Source organism: Scophthalmus maximus, chromosome 7 (genome assembly GCF_022379125.1).
Source record: "Scophthalmus maximus strain ysfricsl-2021 chromosome 7, ASM2237912v1, whole genome shotgun sequence".
NCBI classification, from domain to species: domain Eukaryota; kingdom Metazoa; phylum Chordata; class Actinopteri; order Pleuronectiformes; family Scophthalmidae; genus Scophthalmus; species Scophthalmus maximus.
The window spans coordinates 2,089,045-2,110,241 of NC_061521.1; the positions used below are offsets into that span (position 1 = coordinate 2,089,045).

The window sequence follows — 21,197 nt, forward strand, 5'->3', positions numbered from 1 at the left end:
TTTGTAGTGAGATAGATCACATCTGTGAAGTTTCATTTGAAGTTATTTAATGGGAATCAAACTTTTAAATCAGATGTAAACCTTTTTTAACAATAGCTTGTAGGTGACGGGTTTAACCCTAAAGGACCACAATACCCATAACTCCCCTCGCTTCCTCGTCATATCCCGTCAACCAATGGCTGAGTGCCTGTGAGTCACGTGGCCACGGGCGCAGCAGATTTGAATTGTTTGCGTATCCGTGTGTTGTCGTGTCGCAGTTTGAATGCGGAGCCAAGTAAAGAAGATTTGTGAGGTTTCAGAGTTACCTGAGGTTTGTAACTTTTACTGGAATGAAAATGTGTCGGCGCGAGTCCGGAATGAACCAAACTGTGTAATGGAGAACATTCTGCTTGATGTTGAAGGGAGAGCTGACGTGCTCAGCAGGCTAACGTGAACGTTAGCGTGACGGTTACAGTCCGTGTTTATTAAAACTCCGCTCGTGTAAAATATGGTTTGTTGTGGTTCGATGTCAGGGCTGAGTGTTTGTGTGACTGCAGGTCTGATCCGGGTCGACCCGTTTCCCACAGAGGAGAACCACCAGCGGGATGGACTGTCGAGCTAACAGCGGTGAGCTAACGCTCCCTGTTAACACGCTGTTCCTGGGACTCATTGACGTGTTTTCTCAACCCTGTTTCGTGTCTCTGCACAGATCTGTTCTCTCTGCACGATGAGAAATTTGACTTCGACGTTTCTCTGTCACCTGCCAGGTAAGGAGCACATGTCGGTTTTCCGTTAGCAGCCCTGTGGAGTTTGACCCCCTGGACTGCAGCCCAACACAACTGTCATTTGAACACAATACACTCTTGTGTAAATACCCTAGACATTATACATGTCGTAAACGTAGGAGTGACGTCAACACCAGTTATGTCAAATCAATGCTTTGGTTAAAAGTGTAACTTTCTTTCTAATGTTCATTCACTCATCCACCTTGTAAAGAGTGGTTATCTGAGTTTACTGTAGCCTTTCTGTTCACTCCGACCAGTGAGGCCATTCTCCTCTGTCCTCTCCCCTGGGCCTGGGGATGGAATTTGGTTTTAGTCATTTTTCCAGGTCTGTTAATGTATGGGGGAAAGAAAAGAGGGCATGGGAAAATATTTGTCTTTGCAGACATGATGTGAATCCAAAGATTCTAGAATACTAACGTCTCAATCTCTGTAGTCTACCGAATCATTTTCCACGGTTAGTGATTAACGTCGCCATAGCGACACACTCTCTGTACCTGCCACAGCCACTACTGTATCTACTGAGTGGTAGTTTGTATATGACTATGATCGGCGGAAGGATCAGTAGTTCTTATCAACCAGGCATTATTTAGATCATCCTGATGATAGATAGTTACTTTGTACTGTTGTTTCCCCCGTTGATGATAAAATGCAATATAAAATGTTTAAATGTCAATATTTTATTATGAGAATCAGTCCTAGAACAGGTCACGTCAGAATTGGAAGTATCAATTCAATATCAATCCGCACATGCAACATCACAGTCATCTTTCTGGAGAAACCGTGGCTTACACAGTCAGAATGTAATATGTAAACAGTTGGATTTTAAATAATAATATTTACGTATTAAACATCTTGCTATTTGTACTCGGATGTCAAATATCTTCTGAAAAATCTACCAAGAAGAAGGATATATTATTCTGGAAAAACTCTGGAATTTTGAAATGGTAAACATGCAGGAGGGAACCCCATTGACGAGGTGTTCCTGTCTGTAGAAATGCAGTTCACTGGATGGTTGTTGTTGTTTCTCCTCACGAGTACCAACTCCCAGGAGATCCGCAGTTTCAGAAACACGAGAACCTAGAACAAGCCCACCGGTCACCGAAACCATGTTAGCTCAAAGTCACTGAGACTACATTTTTCCCACCATGATGTTTAATGTGAACATTAACTGAAGCTCCTGAACTGTCTGAATGATTATATGCACGATACTGCTGCCGCTGATGTGATAATTGCATGAATGAGCAGGTGTACGAAGTATTCCTAATAAAGTATCATCAAAGGTCATTTTTAAACCAACCTTTAATTCCAGTATTTGCACAGACCACTGTGCTCCTCATCGTCACCTATGGCAGGCCAGGGCAGTGTGCAACACAGTGGGATTTGTTTTTTGTATTCCGTGTTATGAATACATACAGTAGTACATTATATCGTAACTGGAATTCTGATTTGTGAGAGCTTTTTTTTTTTCATCATTGCTGCGATCTGTCTGTTCCTCTCAGCCGTGACGTTTCTCTCTGCAGCTCCAAAGGTGATGAAGATGAGGATGAGGTGTTCGTAGGTCCGGTTAGCCACAAAGAGAGGTGCGTCTCCGTTAACGTGGTGTCTCGGCTCGAAGATGGCGGTGGCGGCACTCGGGTGAGCTGGAGCCCGCTGACTGGAGATCAGCTGGACGCTGTGTGTCATGAAGCCCACAGACTAGCCACCCAGCTGCAGGGTGCCGAGCCGAGCCCGCAGGATGGCGAGGACACCTGTGTGACCACAGAAGCCACAAACCGCAGGGAGGAGTTCATCCAGGACACCGGGGCCAAACTGGACGTGCTTGGTAACACCGCCAGTGTGCTCAGCCCCATCAAACGCCAGACCTTCTGTGTGCAGGACAGTCCCATGAAGCAGCTGCCCCCTGCTGTCCAGCGACGCCTGCTGAGAGGAAGCAGTGTCAACACAACCTTATCCAACCGCCCCGCTGCCATCAACAAAGCATCGTCCAAGCACACCACTGCCACAAATGCGGCGTCATCTGCTCGCCCTGCCCCTACGGTGTCATCCATCCGCCCCACTGCCAGACACATCACCTCCAGCCCGGTTGCTGTGACCAGGGCTCAGGCCACCAGGATGTCGCTGCGGGGAAAGGCTGCACTGGGTGTTGGCATCGCGCTGCCGAGCAAACCAGCTGCCCCAACAACTTCCTGTTCAGCCAGCAAGACCAGAGTGGAGAAAACCAGACTACAACCACCAAGCAAAGTAGGAACAATGTTGTTTTTTTTATGTGAAACAATGAATCTGCACCATAAATAATGATAGATGATTGCATTGCTGCCGATGCCTGCAAGTACCTGGGTTGCGTGTGTGTGTGTGTGTGTGTGCAGTATCTTGGGTTTAGTGTCAGCTCCTGAGAAGTCATTTTGTGAAATATTCTTATTTGCTTTCGTATTATAATTAGATATTAAACTAAAGCCAGTTAGATTAGCAGGGGAAGAGTCTGGTCCAACTGTGACAGGGTAACAAGATCCACCTCCCAGCACTTCAGTTGTTTAAACCACTCACAAACCAAATAGTAAAAAGGACAATTTCACCATTAATTGCAATTGTTTGATTTCTGGTGTATGACCAGGGGTTACCTGTGATTTTAAAATATCACATCCCTGAAATATATCACCCTTTTCTCACACTTAATAATCATAATCAAGTTCGATTTTAAACGCCAAACTGTGAATAAATTCATAATGCATATATTCAATTTTCTGATACTGTCCTGCTCCAGCAATAAAGACACTGCCAACTAGACAGACGTGTTTCAGCAGCACATTCATGAGGTCGAGTTAATATGATTTGGAGAAGGCTTCTGCTTGTAGGAAATGGGAGAATTTCCCAAGAAATACTGGGAATCAGAGTATTAGGCCATGTAGAATGGTGTCAATTTGACATTAAAGGTGAAATTCCACCGCCATGGATTGTATGTTTTACCAAGACGCAATTGAACGCTCCAGAAAAACAACTCAAAGGACCTTGAACAAAGTTTTTTTTTTTTTTTTTTAAGAGGATACAGATGGTTACAGAACAGTTTTATTTCTTCTCCTATTGGTCATCTGTAATGTCGCCTCTTGGCTCGATTTCTTCAGATGGTAGCAGGCTGGACCAGGCCGTCCTCTCGTCCCTCAAGCAGGGCGGAGTCTTATGAGGATCTACTCTCCGATTCGACGAGTGTGGCCTCTGACCTCAGCGACTCCTCCCTCAACTCCAGCCTGCTGGGGAAACGTTCGCTGGCTCCACCCACCAAGGTAACACATCTGTCCTCTGTCGCAAAGGTGCCGAAATTAACTCGGATCAGTTCACCATGGGAATCTGGCCAAACGGCTCCACCTGTTGGCTGGAGTCCAACAGTGCAGCCAACTCATTTAATCAAACTGGTGATTTTTTCTCTTCTTCAGCAATTTGTTTTATTTTATTCATCAGAATGTTGTTAGGAACATGTCAGGTGTGAAGGCTCCTCCCCTTCAGAAGAGGAGGGTGGCAGACAGGAGGAACACATCCTCATCCTCGTCTTCAGTGTCCAGCTTTAACTCCAGCATGTCTCTGTCCCCAGCTAAAGGTACTGCTCACAGCTCATTTTTACCATCTTACTCATAAACACCTAGTCTGAACGTTATGTACACCTTACACCAAGTTCACACTGGACAATTTGCTGTTGTTGTGAGTCATACACTGCACAATCTTTCACCAGGAGAAACTTTGACTACGCTGTTGTCCTGCGCTCTGATTGGCTGTAGTTGAGGCTGATCCTTCTTTAGATTTTTACCCTGTTAGAAATCTAGTCGAGGCATGTTGGCGAGCCTCTCAAATCACTTCTTTGAAGAGTTCTCAAAGCGATTGGCAACTGCCGATCGAAAGCTGATTTGGCTCAGATCTGGGGGTTTTGCCACTGAATTCGGGCTAAAATAGTCTAGTGTGTACTAGGCTTTAGCCAAATACATTTAAACTCAGGTTCTGCCAAATCCTGATATATATTGCAGTTAAACTTCAGCTGTCTTAGGTCAATTGAGATCTTTATTTTAAGAATGTGAAATGTCCCATTTACAAAAGTGGCATAATCGGAGCAGTGGCTTCTTCATTGCTGAGCCTTTCTCAACTTAACAAGTAGGACTTGTTAAGTTGAGGATAAAGATACTTTGACACCTGTATGGCGTTTGTTTAGACTAAAAATATGCGCACGTATATTACGGGAGCGCAAAACAACACGGCAAGCATTACCCCCAATGCTGCGAGAATTGTGTGGCTACATGATTCAACTTGAGTCTCACCAGATTTAAAGTTGTGCTAAGTGAGTTTTATCCAAATTTACGCATATGCTCTTTGACCAGTGAAAGCAGGTGAGCGAAATCAAAAGGTGCTAGCTGAAGAAGGGGCCTGAGCTCCCCTGGATCTTATACACGGCTAAATAGTTTACTAACCATCAAATGACTAACCAGCTACTGTAACTACTCTGCCCTCATCATCCAATCAGAACATGCAGGGATGCTGATGTTGTTTCTCCACTCAGGCAAACTGAACTCTTCTCTGAACCGGAGTCTAAGTGGCTCCACCGGCCCCGCTCCCGGCAACATCAGCAGACCGGCCAATCAAAGCAGACCACGTCGCTCCACCATCTACGCCGCCGCAGAGCCAACGTCCTCCGCCGCCGGTGGCCGGCGCTCGCTATCCGCCCAGGCCAGGAAGCTGTCTGAGGCTGAGCGCATCAAAGCCATTAGGTCCACGCCGCTGAAGAGAGCCGAGGCCTCGACCCTCCAGGTGACCCCCGCCAAGAGAAGTTTGGAGAGGACCGCCTCTGTCCCCCCCACCGCCTTGGTCTGCCCACAGAGTGGACTGAAGGCCAAACCCAAACCAGAGGCCCAGGTGGTACCAACACCCAGCGGAGGAAACAGAGGAATCCAACAGGGAGATGGTGAGAGATGCTGAGGACGTCACAGCTGTCAGTTTAATGTCCGTCTACTCCCTCATCATTTTGGAGGTTCCTCAGAAAAGTGTTGTTCTGTTTATGTTCACAGAAAAAAAATAGGAATTGTGCTCCTGAAGCCTAAAGTCCTCCTCCACACTGTGACTAACAAAACTCTGTGGGGAGTGTTAACACACCCTGCAGCATGTTATCACCAGAGGCCCAAAAGTTTGCTCCAATGCAATTCTTCTGTTTAGCATGCTAATTACTAAGAACAGAGCTGCTTTGACTAAGCCCAAATACAGAGAAGAAGGCAAAGGGTGGTCATGGAAAATATTCATTTTTAATCTACTTTCCCCCCCTGTACTTTGCACTTTATTGATATGTCAAAGCTAGCCATGGCATTATGTTTTTGAAGGGGCTAGCCCAAATTTAATCTGAGAGTTTGGCCCCTTTTATGGGCTGCACATCCCCTGCTGCTCTTAACCTTCAGGACTGATTTGATTTTAAAGAAATCTTTTCTAACTGAATCAAGTTTCCGTATTTGATTCTGACACCCGTGTTTGTCGTCTTTTACCGCCAGACATCTCAAAGATGCTGAAGCCAAAGAGACTGGTGTCAGCGAGCAGCCTGGACGGGTGGGTAACGTCATACTAAAAAACACCACCGTCACTTTGAACGTTCCATCAGCTGTACATTAACATCATTCAGGTTTAGAAAAATACCTCAAATAACTGCTTAGTGTTGCTTGGTGAAATCCTTCTTTTTACTCTTATGTAAGTTGTTAATAACACGGGGACAGGTAGCCTTGTATCGCAATTCGGTGTGTTGGATCGAATCTTGTGTAAGTAAACATAACCTTGTTTGCAAGAAATCTCCCAAGAGAGTTTTTATTCTAAAAAAAAAAAGCTGATTATTAGCCCCGACTACGTCGTCGTTATCAGTGACGAGTGAAACTGCAGATAAATACAACAAAAAACACCTAGAACATCATCCAACATTCAGCACTCTTTGTTGCATCAGTCTGAAATCTGTAGTTTTGTGTGTTGGAGGTTTCTGACGGATCACTGCTGTCATCAGTAATCACCTTCCTCTCCCGCAGTCTTCCTCAGAAGCCCTCCACAGGTCCTTTGACGCCCTCTGCTGGGGGCTGCAGGACCCTGCAGGTGAAGGCGCGTCGGCCCTCGGCCCTCCCCACCCCAGTGAGGCATAGGATGTCTGGCATCCCCCCACCCACACCCACCAATCAGACCCGGACATTCAGGCTGCCACCCACCCCTAATGCAGAGCCCGCCCCCAGCTTTACCAGGATGGAAAGCAGCTGCAGGTGAGATACTTCCAACTGCTGTTGACCAACAGAAAGGTGCGATGAGAACATATGCTGAGGTCTCACTCTGTTTTTTTGTTTTTTTATCCCTTTGTTGTTTTTATGTTTCCATGTAGCCCCGGACCTGCAGACATGCAAGAGGAGGAGCCTGTCGACGCCCCGGACATCCAGCCCTTCTGTCTGGAGGAGGAGCAGCCCCCTGCTGCCCCACCCTGCGCCGCTTCACAGCCCGAGCAGCCTGAGAGCATGGACCCTGGGGCGCCGAGTCAGGTCCAATCAGAGCCCAATAGTAACCTGATCGAACTGGAGACTGCAGAGGAAATCAACAGCAAGGCACCGGAGGTCAGAGGTCACAGTCATAAACAAAACATGGGATACCAATTTTAGCAGTTTTCATCACCTACCCCATGTCTGTGATGGCATTAGTTGTAAATTTGGAGAACTTTGCATCCTTGTCAGTATTTAATTCCCAAGTGGATTTTTTTTTAGAATGAATACAAAGGTTATCTGCATTGTAAACTCCTCAGAGGTTTTGGTCTAGTTGCAGCATCACAATTTTTTTTAGTTTTGGCGATGTGTAAAATCTTTGCTGGTGACACTCCTGAAAGTTAGTGTGAGCTTTGTCCCTTCACTGATTTTGTGAATTAATTTCAGGAACTAAATTTTAGTCTTACTTCTGTCAAAAACTGAAATACCAGGTTCAGAGTTTATTTTTTAATTTTTTTTTTTAACATTGATTAAATCTTAATTTTCATCCAGTCAGCCAAATCTTTCAGCAAAGCCTCACAGATCCTCATCACTCTCTGTTGTCTCTTCAGGTTCTCCTTTTGGATCTCCCAGCTCCTACTCCACAGCCTCAAGAGAAACTGCTCATCGACCTCACCAACACCCCCGACCTGATCCGGACCGGCGGCAAGACCTGCACCACAACTCAGGTAATACCTCACACCTGGTCCACAGACAATGCTATAACCATATCAAAGTTATCAAAGTTGTCCAAAAGTATGTGGCTGACACACTCAGCTCTTTCCAGAGTAAAAGTTCAGAAAAGCTGTTGTAGAAAAAGCAACTGAATTCATTAAACTTTAAAATGTGATCATAAGACGGTGTTTTATTCACAGCTGTTTCCACTGCCCCAAGAAAAATCACGTTAATGTACCTATGAATAATGGTTCAGTGAAGAAGATATCTTAATGGAATTTTAAGTGTGTGTGTGTGTGTGTGTGTGTGTGTGTGTGTGTGTGTGTGTGTGTGTGTGTGTGTGTGTGTGTGTGTGTGTGTGTGTGTGTGTGTGTGTGTGTGTGTGTGTGTGTGTGTGTGTGTGTGTGTGTGTGTGTGTGTGTGTGTGTGTGTGTGTGTGTGTGTGTGTGTGTGTGCGCGCCTGCCTGCGTTGCCAATATTTATAGATAAGAGGGATCTATAAATACTGATAACCCTTTAAGATGCAGTTGATGGGCAGAGTTAATTTGATGATGTGATTGATGACTTTGCATCAAGAAAGACTGTTGTGCAACTGTGTACAACCCTAGTAAATCCCCTTAAAACGGACCAAATATTATGAACTCCACCACTTGATTTATACCTAAAGGAAAATTGTTCAATTTTAAAGGTTTTTATTCTCTTTAAAACTGTTGGTATAATATTTAAATCCATTAATTAATGGATTTGTAAGTGTTTTTTAATGGACTGATGCTGGTGTTGCCATAAATCTGTGTAGGGCACGAACAGAACAGAGAGGACATCATTCTAATTTCAGTATTCGCTGTAGCAAGCTAATGTAAATCGATAATCAATGTATTGTTTGTCATATTTCAGATTGATGTGGAGATGCAGCCTTAAGTGATGTTGTTAGTGACATTACTGCCGGTTAGCTGGTCATCTTGGCATATGTGTGTCCCTGGATGTATCTGATCATCCACTTCAGCCCGTTGTCATGTTTAAGAACACACACCTTTGATTCAAAAGTGTCACGAGGAAAAATTCCACGAGTCGAACCTCCTCACTGAACTCTGCTCACTTTCTGACTGCATGGAATACCTCCGTTACAATTAGCATTTTCTTAATCAGAATTACACATAATACCAATAGATGTTAGGAACATACTATAAACTCTGTCAAAGAACTATAAGAAAAACAACAAGACAGCTTTGCCTCATACAGATGCCTTTTTTTTAACTTATTTTTAAATATACCTTTCATAAGAACTTTTTTACGGACATTTGTTTTTGTCAAATGAATTGAGGAGACCACACTGCTTATGTGTTTGGGGGTAGAATAAGGAATAAACTCTTTTCATAGTGCAGCTCTGTCTACAGTTTTTTAGAATTACCCCCATGCACTGTCGGCCCCATTTAGATAATGTTTTTACCCAAGTTGATTTGGAGGAGATTAAGTAATATGTAATTATTAAAATAGTCAATTTAACTTTTGTTAAATACAAAAAGAAGAAGAAGAAGAAGAAGCTAGGAATGACAAATTACAATTTCTGTTGTTTTTGTTTCCGCAGCTGATCGACCTCTCCTCACCGCTCATCAAGTGGAGCCCTGAAGACAAGAGGGAGAACAACGCTCTGCTCATCAACCTCTCCTTCTGATCCAGATCCTCCTGAAGACCTGGATCTGACGGCCTCTGCAGAGAACTGGACTTCGCAGGTTTCTGTCTCCGGAAACTCTAGTAATAATCCGGCTAACAGTAAAGTTTTTTTATCAGTTTAGTCTTTACAGCATCAGAGTTTTTATGTTTTAAATTATGAAAATATTCAGAGGTTGCTGAGGTTTTTCTGCACCTGATTGTACTTTTCATTGTCTCTGTCTCGCTGCTCTTATTAATGTCTGAATAAATGTTGTTTGTGTCACTACTGTCATCTCTGATGTTCCCGTGTTTGTGTGTTGTTCTGAGCCCTCAAAGCCAAACCTAAAAACGGTCATTTAAAACAACTACGGTTATGTAGGAGTTTACTAAAATAACATATATGTGGCTTACAGTGATTCATTATTATTATAACTGAGCACATTTTCAGACCGTTTCTCCTGGAAAATCTTCGGTGTTGCACAATGAGAAATTCATGGGAACACAGATCTCTACCTCTGATGTGGTGAGGGCGCGGTTCAAAGCTGTCATTCAAATGATGAGATGAACAGTTCTGATGAAGGGAGACTTGCAGCTTGAAGGTCAATTCATATACTGAATACTTAAATACTCAGTATATGAATTGACTACAGATCACAGCAATGTAGACCACAACCACTCTGGTCCGCTTGGCAGCATGTGGCCAGACAGGCCCACAAAACTCTACCTCCTCCTGCCTCGATCAGTTCAGTGGTCGGACACATCATGTCGTCTGACGTCTTCTCTTCTGGTCTAAGGTTCTCGGTAAGCATGTGACTCACAGTTCCACTGAAGCGATCCACTGATCAATGAGGAAACAAGATTATTGAGAACAGTGATATAAATCAGACAGAGGTGTGCCAGTGCTGCTGCTGTTGTTCCTTTCGGCAGTTGGTGGGTGTGCTACTGCGGCTCCTCACATTCTAACTCTATATAGTACACACTAAATACAACAAGTAACTTTATGATTGTGCACATGTACACTGCTGGTCAAACGTCTTGGGACGGCCAGATTTCGTTCACAACTTGCACGTAACCGATCAACTGTCCCTTTATGTCTTTTACTACTTCTTCCTGTTTGCAGTTACTGTGAAAGTGATTTATTTACCACACCCGTTGCAACATGCCTTACACAATCTTGACCCGTGTATAAATATGAGCTCCGGGTCCACGTTCAGTTCATCTGGTTTCCTTGTTGCACCCAGCCAGAGGACAGGACTTTAGAAACCTCACACTTTACTTTCAAAGAAGACAATTTGTTGCCTCTGCAGAACTAGAGCCGACTTAAAACATGGTTGATAGAAGGATTGCACTGGAGGCGTTGGGTGTGCTCTGCAATGCCAATGTGACGTCTGTTCAGCAACAGAGATCACAACCTGGTGTGTGCATCCTTCAAGGACGACAGGAGCAGCTGTTCATCAAGCAGCTCATCCCCTCTGTCTTGGATGCAGATGAAACCTGGTAATTATTATTATTAATTAAATAATTACAAATAATTATTGGAGCTGTGGCCTTTGTCACCCTCAATCCTGACAAGGTAGTTTGAAAAATGGTACGGTTAGGAAATGCATTTTTGTATTTGGACAAAATGCTGTGAACGTGCAATCTAGTTACATTTCAGATGTGAATGACGACGGCTAATGTGCTTTGAAACGGCGTCTCCTTCCCCCACGCTACAGCCAGGTGTCCAGATCCAGCTTCTACCGCATCCAAGCCATCTTGGAGAGCAGTGAACCGGCAGATGGCTTCCCCAGGCTGGCCGTGGTGGCTGTTCCAAAGAAGGACCACATCATCGATGAGGAAGAATTCTTTGCGCCGCAGTTTGACTATGATTTCACCAAGCTGACCGACAGCGAGACTTATTGGAGGGGCGGAGAGAAGTACGAGCGCCCGTGTGGTTGGTACCGCTTTGGCCTCAAGGTGAGTATCGAGCTCCTTCGTCTGCTAAGTCCCTGACTGTCTTCAGCTGGAAACACTGACACTGAACCACTTGTTGGCCCCGGTAGTTAAAAAGAAATAAATGCCCCAGATGTATGAAATTCACGAGGCATGTTTATTAGGCAGAGACTTAAAAAAATACCCTTAACCCAACAAGAAAATCAGCTGTTATTAATTCACTGCAAATTTGGGGTTGGTTTTTTTTGCCATTTCCATTCACCTCATCCAAGGATATAATTTTTTCAAACTTTTTGCCAATGTAATCTGAAGACTTTAATGAAGTTAAAGGTTTTTGTTTTTTGTTGAATGACAGGTACTTGGCCTGTCATATACAATGTCTGTGAAACAGCAAGTACTTCATAACTGGCCTGTAAATGGTTAAATCTTTACCAGACATCACATGGTCTGATTAGAGAGTCCGTCTGACCACATCTACAATATTCAGTCACATTTCCTCATCCTCATAAGAAATGCAGAGGTGGCTGGAATTGTTCTTGTGATGTTTGGCGCTGTGAGTGAATCTTAATGTGGGGGGGAGGAGTAAGGTGTTTTAACCAGAACCATAACAGAATTTAATCGGTTCTTCTCTGGCTCATGTCCCAACCCTCCAACAAGTTTGGTGCAAATCTCTTCAGACCTTTTTTGTGCTGCCACATGAACAATGAACAGACAGACACAGAGTTAACTAACATCGCTACGTAGTCAGAAACCAACCAAAACAGCTCAAATACTTTGTCTCAGGTCCTGGACAAGTACTGTGGAAACACCTGGCTGGGAACCACATACCGGAGCACCCAGTCCTGTCCAGGGGAGTGGCCCGTGTCCTACCACGGGACATCAAAGAAAGGTGCTGAGGGCATCATCGGAGACCACTACAAGGTTTGATTATATGCGGATTATTACCAGTGTGAATCCAGTAGAATTGCACCATCACACCCCAGTAACTGCATTGATGAGTTACACAATAAATGTCAACATCTTATTCATTTCTGCCTTCTTTCCATTTCAAAGGAGGTGGATGTGATCCAATGTGTGCTGCTCGAAGACATAACGTCCTTTTGAGTTTTAGATTTAACTTCCCCTGAAGAGCTTGACTGGCTCCAGTTCAGTTTTCAGTGTCTCTAGACAGTGATAACATTTATTCTAGACAGTAATAACAATGCTTTTTAAGGCTAAAATGTATTTGCAAACCATCACAAAAACATTGAAAGCGAAAGAGTAAGAAGAAAAAGACCACGATGTGAATACTATTTATAGACCTAAAACAATGTAATATTCGAAAGATCGTATTGTAATACAGTCACTGTTATACTATAAATGTCGATTATGCTTGTGTTTCACAGCCAGGCTCAGGGCAGGTGTATGGCAGGGGGATTTATTCGACCCCGGACATGTCTGAGGCGATCCACTACGCCAAAACATTCACCTCCAGCACGAATGGCAAGAAGTACAAAGTGATCCTGCAGAATCGTATTAACCCAGAGTACAGAAAGAAATACTACAACGACAGGTACTGGCTGATCCCCATCCCGCAGGGAACCTCTGACGCAGAGGAGCAGGAGATGGTGGACAGGGCCATCCGCCCCTACGGCCTCCTGCTGAAAGAGATCTGATGTAGAGGAAGCTCACGCAGATCTGTGGTTTTGCGACGTCTTTGAAGCAATAAATGTGTCCTCTGAGGCAGATGAATTTGGGCAAAATAATTTCAGAGCTGTATGTGTGCTATATGGAAAGATGAAATAAACAAACAGCATACTCACCTGCCTGCTTCTGTACATTCCCTGCACTGAAAATGCCCATTTCCCAATAAGCCATGATGCATAAAATTAAGTTTTAAAGGAATTTGGTATCAACGTCTCTGCCACACCAAGGGGACACAGAAGGCTGAACAGTATATCACAACTGTGCCCGTATCATTTTCTATTTCGCAAAACTGGGCTTGTATTTGCAATGCAGAGTTGGAGAAAAGAGTCCCAGGAGAGGTTTGGCTGCCGTGATTATTTGAAATCAGATTTTGAGACGACTTCTAGTAAAGAATGTGTGTCTGGGCCGACCGATGAAGTTTTTCCACTTTCATTGGAACTCACTAGCCACAACAGGGAGTCGTGACCTTGAGGTTATATAGAATAAATAAGTGAAACTGCCTAACGCTGCAGTTTGTCATTTGTTATTTCTTTGATATATAAACTCCACCCTGGAATTAGTTCCTTATTTACCAGTGGGAAGAAGCCCCGTCCACTAGCACTTTTCTTTCCTTTTTTCTTCAACGTTTTCTTTTTGACCTGACAACTTCAAAATGTCTGATAGAGAGGTTCAACTTGAAGCACTTTCCATCCTATGCAATGCCCAGTCTTGTTGCTGGGTTAAACACTCATTGTCTCGACAGAACATTTTACACCAGGGCAAAATTATGAGATTGTTTTAATATTTAATCATATTGAGTCAAATTGATAAAATAAGTCAGGTAAAAAATCTTTAGGTTAGTCTGAAAAATACTATATTGCCTGTATGTAGGATTTGGTATGGATGCCCTTTTCTGAAAGAAAAAAAAAGGTTCTCGGTAAAATTGTCTTCCGTTATGAGAGGGTAGTATTGAATAATATATATATGGGTAAAGATTGCCAAATCTGTGATCTTCTCCAAACAACATTTTGACATATCCTCGAAAAAGAAACAATTTGCTGAAAATAACAATAATGGAGAAGTTCATCTGAGTTTTATCCTTTATTCAACAGGTAGTCCAGGACCAGGTGTCCTCAGGGCCAACACTCTCACAAGGGCCAGTACGTTCTTTGCTACCCAAAGCAGGTTTTATTTCGGTTATGGTGGGAATGGGCAGCATGTTTCCAAGGCAAAGTGCATCTTATCGCTGAGCAAAGAGGTGTATTATTTTTTTTTTCAGGAGTTAGCAGATATACTGTCGCTTATAAACGGGCGCTGCAGCAGGATCCAGGTGTTAACACTGTTCACCTGCTGACATGGCTCTGTTGAAGTGCACACTCGGCCTCCTGATCCTCCTCGTGGCCTCCGACTGCTCCCGGGCTGAAGAGAAGGTGAGGAAATGTGTTCAAAATGAAGAATCACCATTTGGACATAAAGATAAAATAAGGATTACATTTGTGGTAAAATGCTGGATTTTTTCTCCTATTTTTCCTCAGTGACATCAAGATAATTCTGTCATCGTGGATCCGTTCTCTTTAAGCTTTTAAAATCCCAATACAAACCCCCAGAACACTAAACAACTGTTGTTTGATTTTATGTTAAATCCAATGAAAAGGGAACATGTATATAATACGTTTGATGGAAGATTCAAGAAACTTTTAATTTTATGGTTAAATATTTGTAATGATATTTGGACCCCATGTAGCTGCATATCAAGATGTATGAAAACCCAAAGCATTCTAAATTAAACATATGAATAAATAGACACTACAATCATGCTGGTGAAATATATATAAATATCTTTTTATTTGATAACGGCATGAGAAGGAGTCAAATATCACACTAACAAACTTCAGTCCTTGATTAATGTCTTATTACATTGGACTTAAAAGAAAAGGACATGGAAAAAATGTAAATCATGCATTATGCTGATGAAAGACTCTAAATGAGTAAGAAAAAGTCACTAAAAGACACAATGAACTGAGTTTTCCCCTTTTCCACCGAATTAGCTCTGAATTTTGAACCGGTTCAGTTCAGGAATTCTCGGTTCTACCTCGTGAACCAGCCCCATTTCCTCCAGTTTTGATTTACAAAGAAAGGATTGATTACCTCTGCGTGTTGGAAGTGTTATTACAGACGCTGTATTTGTCAGTAGATTACTGAACATGTTTCATTTTGACAAATTTCTCACTTGTCTTCTACATTGTTGCCTCCTTCATCCTTTCTTTCCAAACTGGTAGAATGTGACAAGCCCACTGATTCCCACCGCAAATATGAAAAATATATCACCTGCATTTCATTTTGGTTCCGGCAAAGAGTGAAAGGGCTCGAATCAGTTCGAAATGAGGTGCGTAAACCAGAACAGAGCCCGTTCCATGTCGGTGGGAAGGGGGTCAAATAGGAAAAACTCCACACAAAGACAAAAACAATCACAAATAGACAAAAGCAACCAGAAAGAGTCGCCACTCAGCACAGTGATCTGGGTTCCTTCAGCACCTGGAAATACACGTCATTTTCATAAGCGTCCTCACGAACGAGTTGTGTCTTCTCCCTGATCTAGGATCTGTCCGTCGCTGAGCTCCTGTGGAAGGCCAACAAGGATGTTGGTAAGAAACTTGACAGGCTCAAACTCTCAGTGTGGATTATTATTGGCCCGCTAGAAGGATCTGGTTATGTCACTCATCCCGCTAGTAGTCAGACAATGATAATTTTTGACAGTTTCATCTATCGTCTGTAGGACGATACTGCTGAACATCCTGTTTGCATAGACACGCTGAGTTTTTCAGTTCGCCTGGTGACAAGAAGTCTTTCAGCGGATTTAAACAATCGCTTTATGAGTGTTCCTCAACTTCATTGTGCAATCTTTTGTGTAAATTAAGCGGGAATGTCTGTGCAGAGGAACACTGGGAATGAAATAGTTTCCTTGCTGTGTTGCTTCCTGTGAAAAAGCTGTGGGCAGATCAGCGACCAGTGGCGCAAATTCAACATGAGGAGTTTTGTTTCATACAGAATTTAACATCTGCAAAATTCACATTTTTTTGACCGATGTAATTATCAGCTACATAAATGTCCAGAAGTACGTGAACAACCTTTGTGCGAATGCTTGAGTCGACGTTTCTATTATTATGTCCAGGAGAGTAAACAAGATTAATGTGAGGCGGGGCACGTTAGCAGAGAAGAAAGAAAAATATCACTTCTCTTGAATATTTGGAATCCAGTGTTGTAATTCAAACACTGACATGAAAGTTTGCTGTGGATATTCATGCTGCATGAACGTCCCTCTATCGCCACCTCCTGGCCTACATGTCAAATGTGCACATGCACTAGGTCATGATAATAAATAATAGTTAGGCTGCCATGACATTTGAGGAGTGAATTCACGCTCCCATGTAGACAAATAACAAGTGAGAGTGTAAAATAAAATATCAATATAGTGACAGTTTCAATACGTGGACTTAAATCAAATACAGAGATTTCACCTGAGGGACAGTTTTGAAAAGGACATAACAAACAAAAAAACTGCGGGATGACCACAACTGTGTGTATGAATCTTTGTGAGAGACTTTTGGGGATATGTTTTATACATATGTTAATAGATTTTGGTCAATTTATTCTTGTACTTACTTATTTCTTTATTACTTATTTACATGTGTATCTGTATTTGATTTGTATGAAAATGACTAGAGTAAGCTTAACTAAACTAAAAAGAAATAAGGAGAAAAGACTTTAACTTCAACTTCTCCGAAAAAACCTGAGTTTTCAAACATCACTGAAGTCAGTCTTAACTTGTAATCATAATCAGATTAGACACAGGATCAATCTTTAATCTCGGTCAAACCCTCCTGTAGCATATTGATATAATCATAAAAGATGAACTGATTCATTCAGTACAGCCAGATTGAGCCTTTGACATTCTCCCCCAACAGTGCGTACAGAAGAAGAGCCCTTTGTCATGGATGACATCGCCTATGACAGTGTGAGTGAGAGAAACGCAGATCAGTGCACATCGCGCGGCTGCCTGTGGTCCAGGTCTGCTGATGGAAATGTCTACGTGCCATACACCATCGCCTCACATTACTGTAAGTGACCGGAGTTTGTGATAAAGCATCTAACTTGTGGAGATAAAAGCGACAGCTTCTATTATAACATATATATATATATATATATTCTATATATAAGCTATTCTATAAAATAACTATATCTACACATCTGATGCAAAAAATAATAATATTGAAGGTGGAATCTGTGTAGTATATTTATTGTTGTTGGATATCAGGTATCCTCTCTCTACAAAACAATTATAATTTTGAATACATCATTTCTCTATTACTTGTTGTGTAGACCAGCAGCTTTTTTTCATTGTCTCTGACCAAGTGGGTTGAAGTCTTTGTAAAAATTCACTTTTTTCTGGGATGTTTTGACACAGCCAACCCTGTATCCTGTATGGTTGGTTAAATTTTGATATTAATTTATTATTATTATTCCATCTTTTTTAAGTCATCTTGTAGTTATAGTAATAAGAACTCTCAACAGTCCATTGGTATCCGATAGGATCTTTTCACTTTTCTTGTAGTTAAAGTTTTCAGATGACACGTTACCGCAAATCATTATAAAACAAACATTAAAAAAGTAAACTAATGAGAAATATAAAATTGGAGGGAAAGTAAAAAACCAGGCCCGTCTCTGACTCTTGTCGGCCCATTATCATTGAAAACCGATACAGCATGTCTTCTCAATTCTTCCCTTTTTTAAACCATTATCCTTTAGAATTTTCCAATTTCTTCTCATGATTTAGTTTTAATCTAATCAATTTTTATCCAGCAAAATCCAAACTTTCCCTGGTGAGTAGAGATTAGTGTCGAGACAGAAGCTGCAAAATACTGAACACACTCAGAAAACATTTACAAATATGTATGAGTATGTATGAGTATGTATTGTACATGTACAGTATGTCGTCTCTCATCTGCACGTGTCCTCTCAGCTTCCCGTGAGCGCTCCATCATCGAGCGAGGGCTGCAGTCCTTCCACGACGTCTCATGCATTCGCTTCACACAAAGAACCGGCCAGAGAGACTACCTGAGCATCCAGTCCCACAATGGGTAAGAAATCTGTGTGTGTGTGTGTGTGTGTGTGAGTGTGTGTGTGCGTGCGCGTGAATTATGAAATATTGATAATAGATATGGCTGTGTATTTTTATACAACAATTCAATTAAATATGTTTAAGCTTTGAAAAATACTTTTGTCACACGGTATTGTTCATGCCAATTACATCTCTTTCGCATTCAGAAGGCTTACTATTTTTTAAGCACAGGCCTTGCTTCATTTCACCATGAAGTCTTATTTCAGGGCCAGATATATAATTTAAAACAACTTCTCAGATTACACATAAACAGTCCCAGATTATTGATGAATGAGTTAAAGCTACAGTGTGTAATATTTAGAAGAATGTATACACAGAAATTGAATATATTGTCCATAATTGTGTGTTCATATATGTATAATCACCTGCAACAAAGAACCAATGTTTTTTCGTTAACTTTGAATGAGTTAAATATAGTAACATTAGGGGGACCCCACCTCCATATAAGTCGCCATGTTTGCTACTCCAGCGCTGCGGGAAACCAGAAATGGAATAAGCTGTGCGCCACCATAAAATGTCTCCTGTCGGGTGCTCAGGTGGTTGCGGTTTGCAACTTTACCACCAGAAAAGTACAAAAATTACACCTTAAAGCTACAGTGTGATTTTTGGCGCCATCTGGTGGCGAAGTTGCGTCCTGTTCTACAACTACGTCGAGAGTTGAGTCGAGTGATGAGGGCAAATTGATATATTACTGGAAACTTCACCAGAAAAATTCACTATGTATGAAACTGTAGGTCATAGCTACAATGTCAGATCGTGAACATTGCTGTTTCCTACTGTTTATAACAGTAGAGTTTTATTGACAACTTTAATTAGCCGCTTTGCGTGCTAATGCCAGCTAGGAGGGAGAGGAGGAGGAGGAGGAAGAGCAATCCACATGGAGCGACCCCACAGCACTAGCTCAAAGTCAAACCATAGAGAATACCATTTTGCTGCATACAGTTATGGACAAAATATTCAATTTCTGTCAGTCATTTCTCCTAAATATTTCACCCTGTCCCTTTAAAATCCTAAATTACATAAACTAATATTTCCCTCATATCATTTTTCACGTGGATGGCAATATCAGACAATAACAGCGGAGACATTTATTACATTTAGAGGATTGAAGTGAGTCCAACGGAAAAGCAATTTGAACCACTAATCTGTCCCTGCGTGCTTCGATCATCGCTCATTTTTCTGTTAAATCCCATGCAGCTGCTACTCGTACGTCGGCCGCCGTGGTTCTGCCCAGTCCGTGTCTCTGGACCGCCAGGGCTGCCTCTACCACAACACCGTCCAGCACGAGCTGCTCCACGCCCTCGGCTTCCACCATGAGCAGTGTCGCTCCGACAGGGACCAGCACATCCGCATCCTGTGGGAGAACATCCAGTCGGGTCAGCGCCGCTAACGTTTACATTTAGGGACGCAACTAATAATTATTTTGATTACCAATTCATCTAATGTACTTTATGAAACCATCATTTTGCAATTAAATGATGATGTGATATTTCAGGTAGCTTGCTTTGATAATTTGCTTCAGTTGTTGCCCAAAATATGTTTTGCGGGGAAACTGACTTTGACCTTTGACCTAACACATTCTGATCAGTTCATCTTTGAGTTCAAATAATCATTTGTGCCAGATGTAGCGAAGAACCCTCCAGTTGTTTCTGATATAACGCGTCAATGGGAGGGACATGAGATCACAGTGACCTTGGTCCGTCCACAACAGAAAGGGGCCCCATGAAATGAATCTGTGTATTTTTGTGAAATAGAAATAGAGGAGGTTGAGTAAAAACGAGTGGCACAACAGATTGCTATGTGAGCTTCCTGCATTCTAGACTCTCCGGCTCATCGCTGTCAAGACGGCTTGCTATTGGTTAATCTCACAAGTTTCAAAATTTCGAGCCCTAAAACTAACATCTAAAGTTCATGGGTCTAAACGGACACAGTGAGGGACAGGTCTTGACTTTTTCCTGACCCTGTGTGTGCCTCTCCATCTCTCAGGTTGGGAGTACGCCTTCGACAAGATCGACACGCTGAACCTGAACACTCCGTACGACTACAACTCTGTCATGCAGTACCACAGGTACCAGCGTCTGTTACTTCAGCAGCTAATCATTGACCGACGGTGTTCATTCACACATCTCTGTGCTGTCGTTGTTGGAAGGACCTTCTATTGATTGCAGAGCTTTGGTCTCACTCATGCACAATTATGATCAAAGTAAAAATGTATTGCATGGTTGACATGGTCAAGATGTCCACACTGTGGGAACAAGCTGACAAACCCACGCTTTTTAATACACAAACCCAACATAATTTCAGATACGCCTTCTCTGGGAACAATAAGCCCACCATGGTGCCCATCCCCAACGCTAATGTTGAATTTGGCACGTCCACCGAGATGAGCAAGAATGACATCGCCAGACTGAACAGGCTGTACAAGTGTTAAACAGTAAGAGGTGTGCAATTCACTTGAGTTTCATATGCACATTACACACTATACTATTGTTGCTAAACATACATACCATGTTTTTGGCTGCGCAATGAGAAAATCTGTTATTTCCCCCGACTAGGTGGTGAAACCAGCCCTGACAACATGATCCCAGATCCGACATCAAAGCAGCCGTTTAAAACACTGAGGATCGTTTCCCACTCTTTAAAACAGTTCAGGACATTAAATTGACAAGCAAGCCTCATGTTTGAAGCCTTGTTTCTTTCGTCGTGCACTTGTAGACACTTCTGTCACTTGGGCAGAATGCGGGCCTGTCGTGGGAAATGAAAAGGTGGAATTGTAATTTCACAAGGAGCTTGGTTATGTCAAGATTTTTTTCCATTTGATTTTGAGAA

General features: G+C 42.5%; 3 protein-coding genes across 4 annotated transcripts; all 3 read left to right on the forward strand.

Moving 5' to 3' along the window:
- Positions 1 to 172: 172 nt before the first annotated feature.
- Positions 173 to 9,884, forward strand: gtse1 (G-2 and S-phase expressed 1). Its single transcript, XM_035641555.2, has 12 exons — positions 173 to 310; positions 537 to 606; positions 689 to 746; positions 2,285 to 3,005; positions 3,884 to 4,042; positions 4,218 to 4,353; positions 5,302 to 5,703; positions 6,278 to 6,332; positions 6,797 to 7,021; positions 7,138 to 7,363; positions 7,840 to 7,956; positions 9,528 to 9,884. Exons 2-12 carry the CDS (start codon positions 585 to 587, stop codon positions 9,612 to 9,614), a joined length of 2,208 nt encoding a protein of 735 aa, XP_035497448.2. The 5' UTR covers positions 173 to 310; positions 537 to 584; the 3' UTR covers positions 9,615 to 9,884.
- Positions 9,885 to 10,787: 903 nt separating this feature from the next.
- LOC118315681 lies at positions 10,788 to 13,714 on the forward strand. Of its 2 annotated transcripts, XM_035643150.2 has the most exons (5): positions 10,788 to 11,089; positions 11,308 to 11,548; positions 12,308 to 12,445; positions 12,910 to 12,916; positions 13,397 to 13,714. In XM_035643150.2, the coding sequence occupies exons 1-5, from the start codon at positions 10,920 to 10,922 to the stop codon at positions 13,561 to 13,563; spliced, it is 723 nt and encodes a 240-aa protein (XP_035499043.2). In that variant the 5' UTR covers positions 10,788 to 10,919; the 3' UTR covers positions 13,564 to 13,714. The 2 variants fall into 2 exon arrangements, with proteins under 2 accessions (XP_035499043.2, XP_035499042.2); XM_035643149.2 differs by lacking the exon at positions 13,397 to 13,714 and having other exon boundaries at positions 10,793 to 11,089; positions 12,910 to 13,325.
- Positions 13,715 to 14,032: 318 nt separating this feature from the next.
- LOC118315683 (high choriolytic enzyme 1) lies at positions 14,033 to 21,046 on the forward strand. The gene is made up of 9 exons (XM_035643151.2): positions 14,033 to 14,349; positions 14,469 to 14,619; positions 15,789 to 15,834; positions 17,155 to 17,307; positions 18,210 to 18,327; positions 19,566 to 19,744; positions 20,355 to 20,436; positions 20,673 to 20,809; positions 20,924 to 21,046. Exons 2-8 carry the CDS (start codon positions 14,545 to 14,547, stop codon positions 20,797 to 20,799), a joined length of 780 nt encoding a protein of 259 aa, XP_035499044.1. The 5' UTR covers positions 14,033 to 14,349; positions 14,469 to 14,544; the 3' UTR covers positions 20,800 to 20,809; positions 20,924 to 21,046.
- Positions 21,047 to 21,197: the final 151 nt, after the last annotated feature.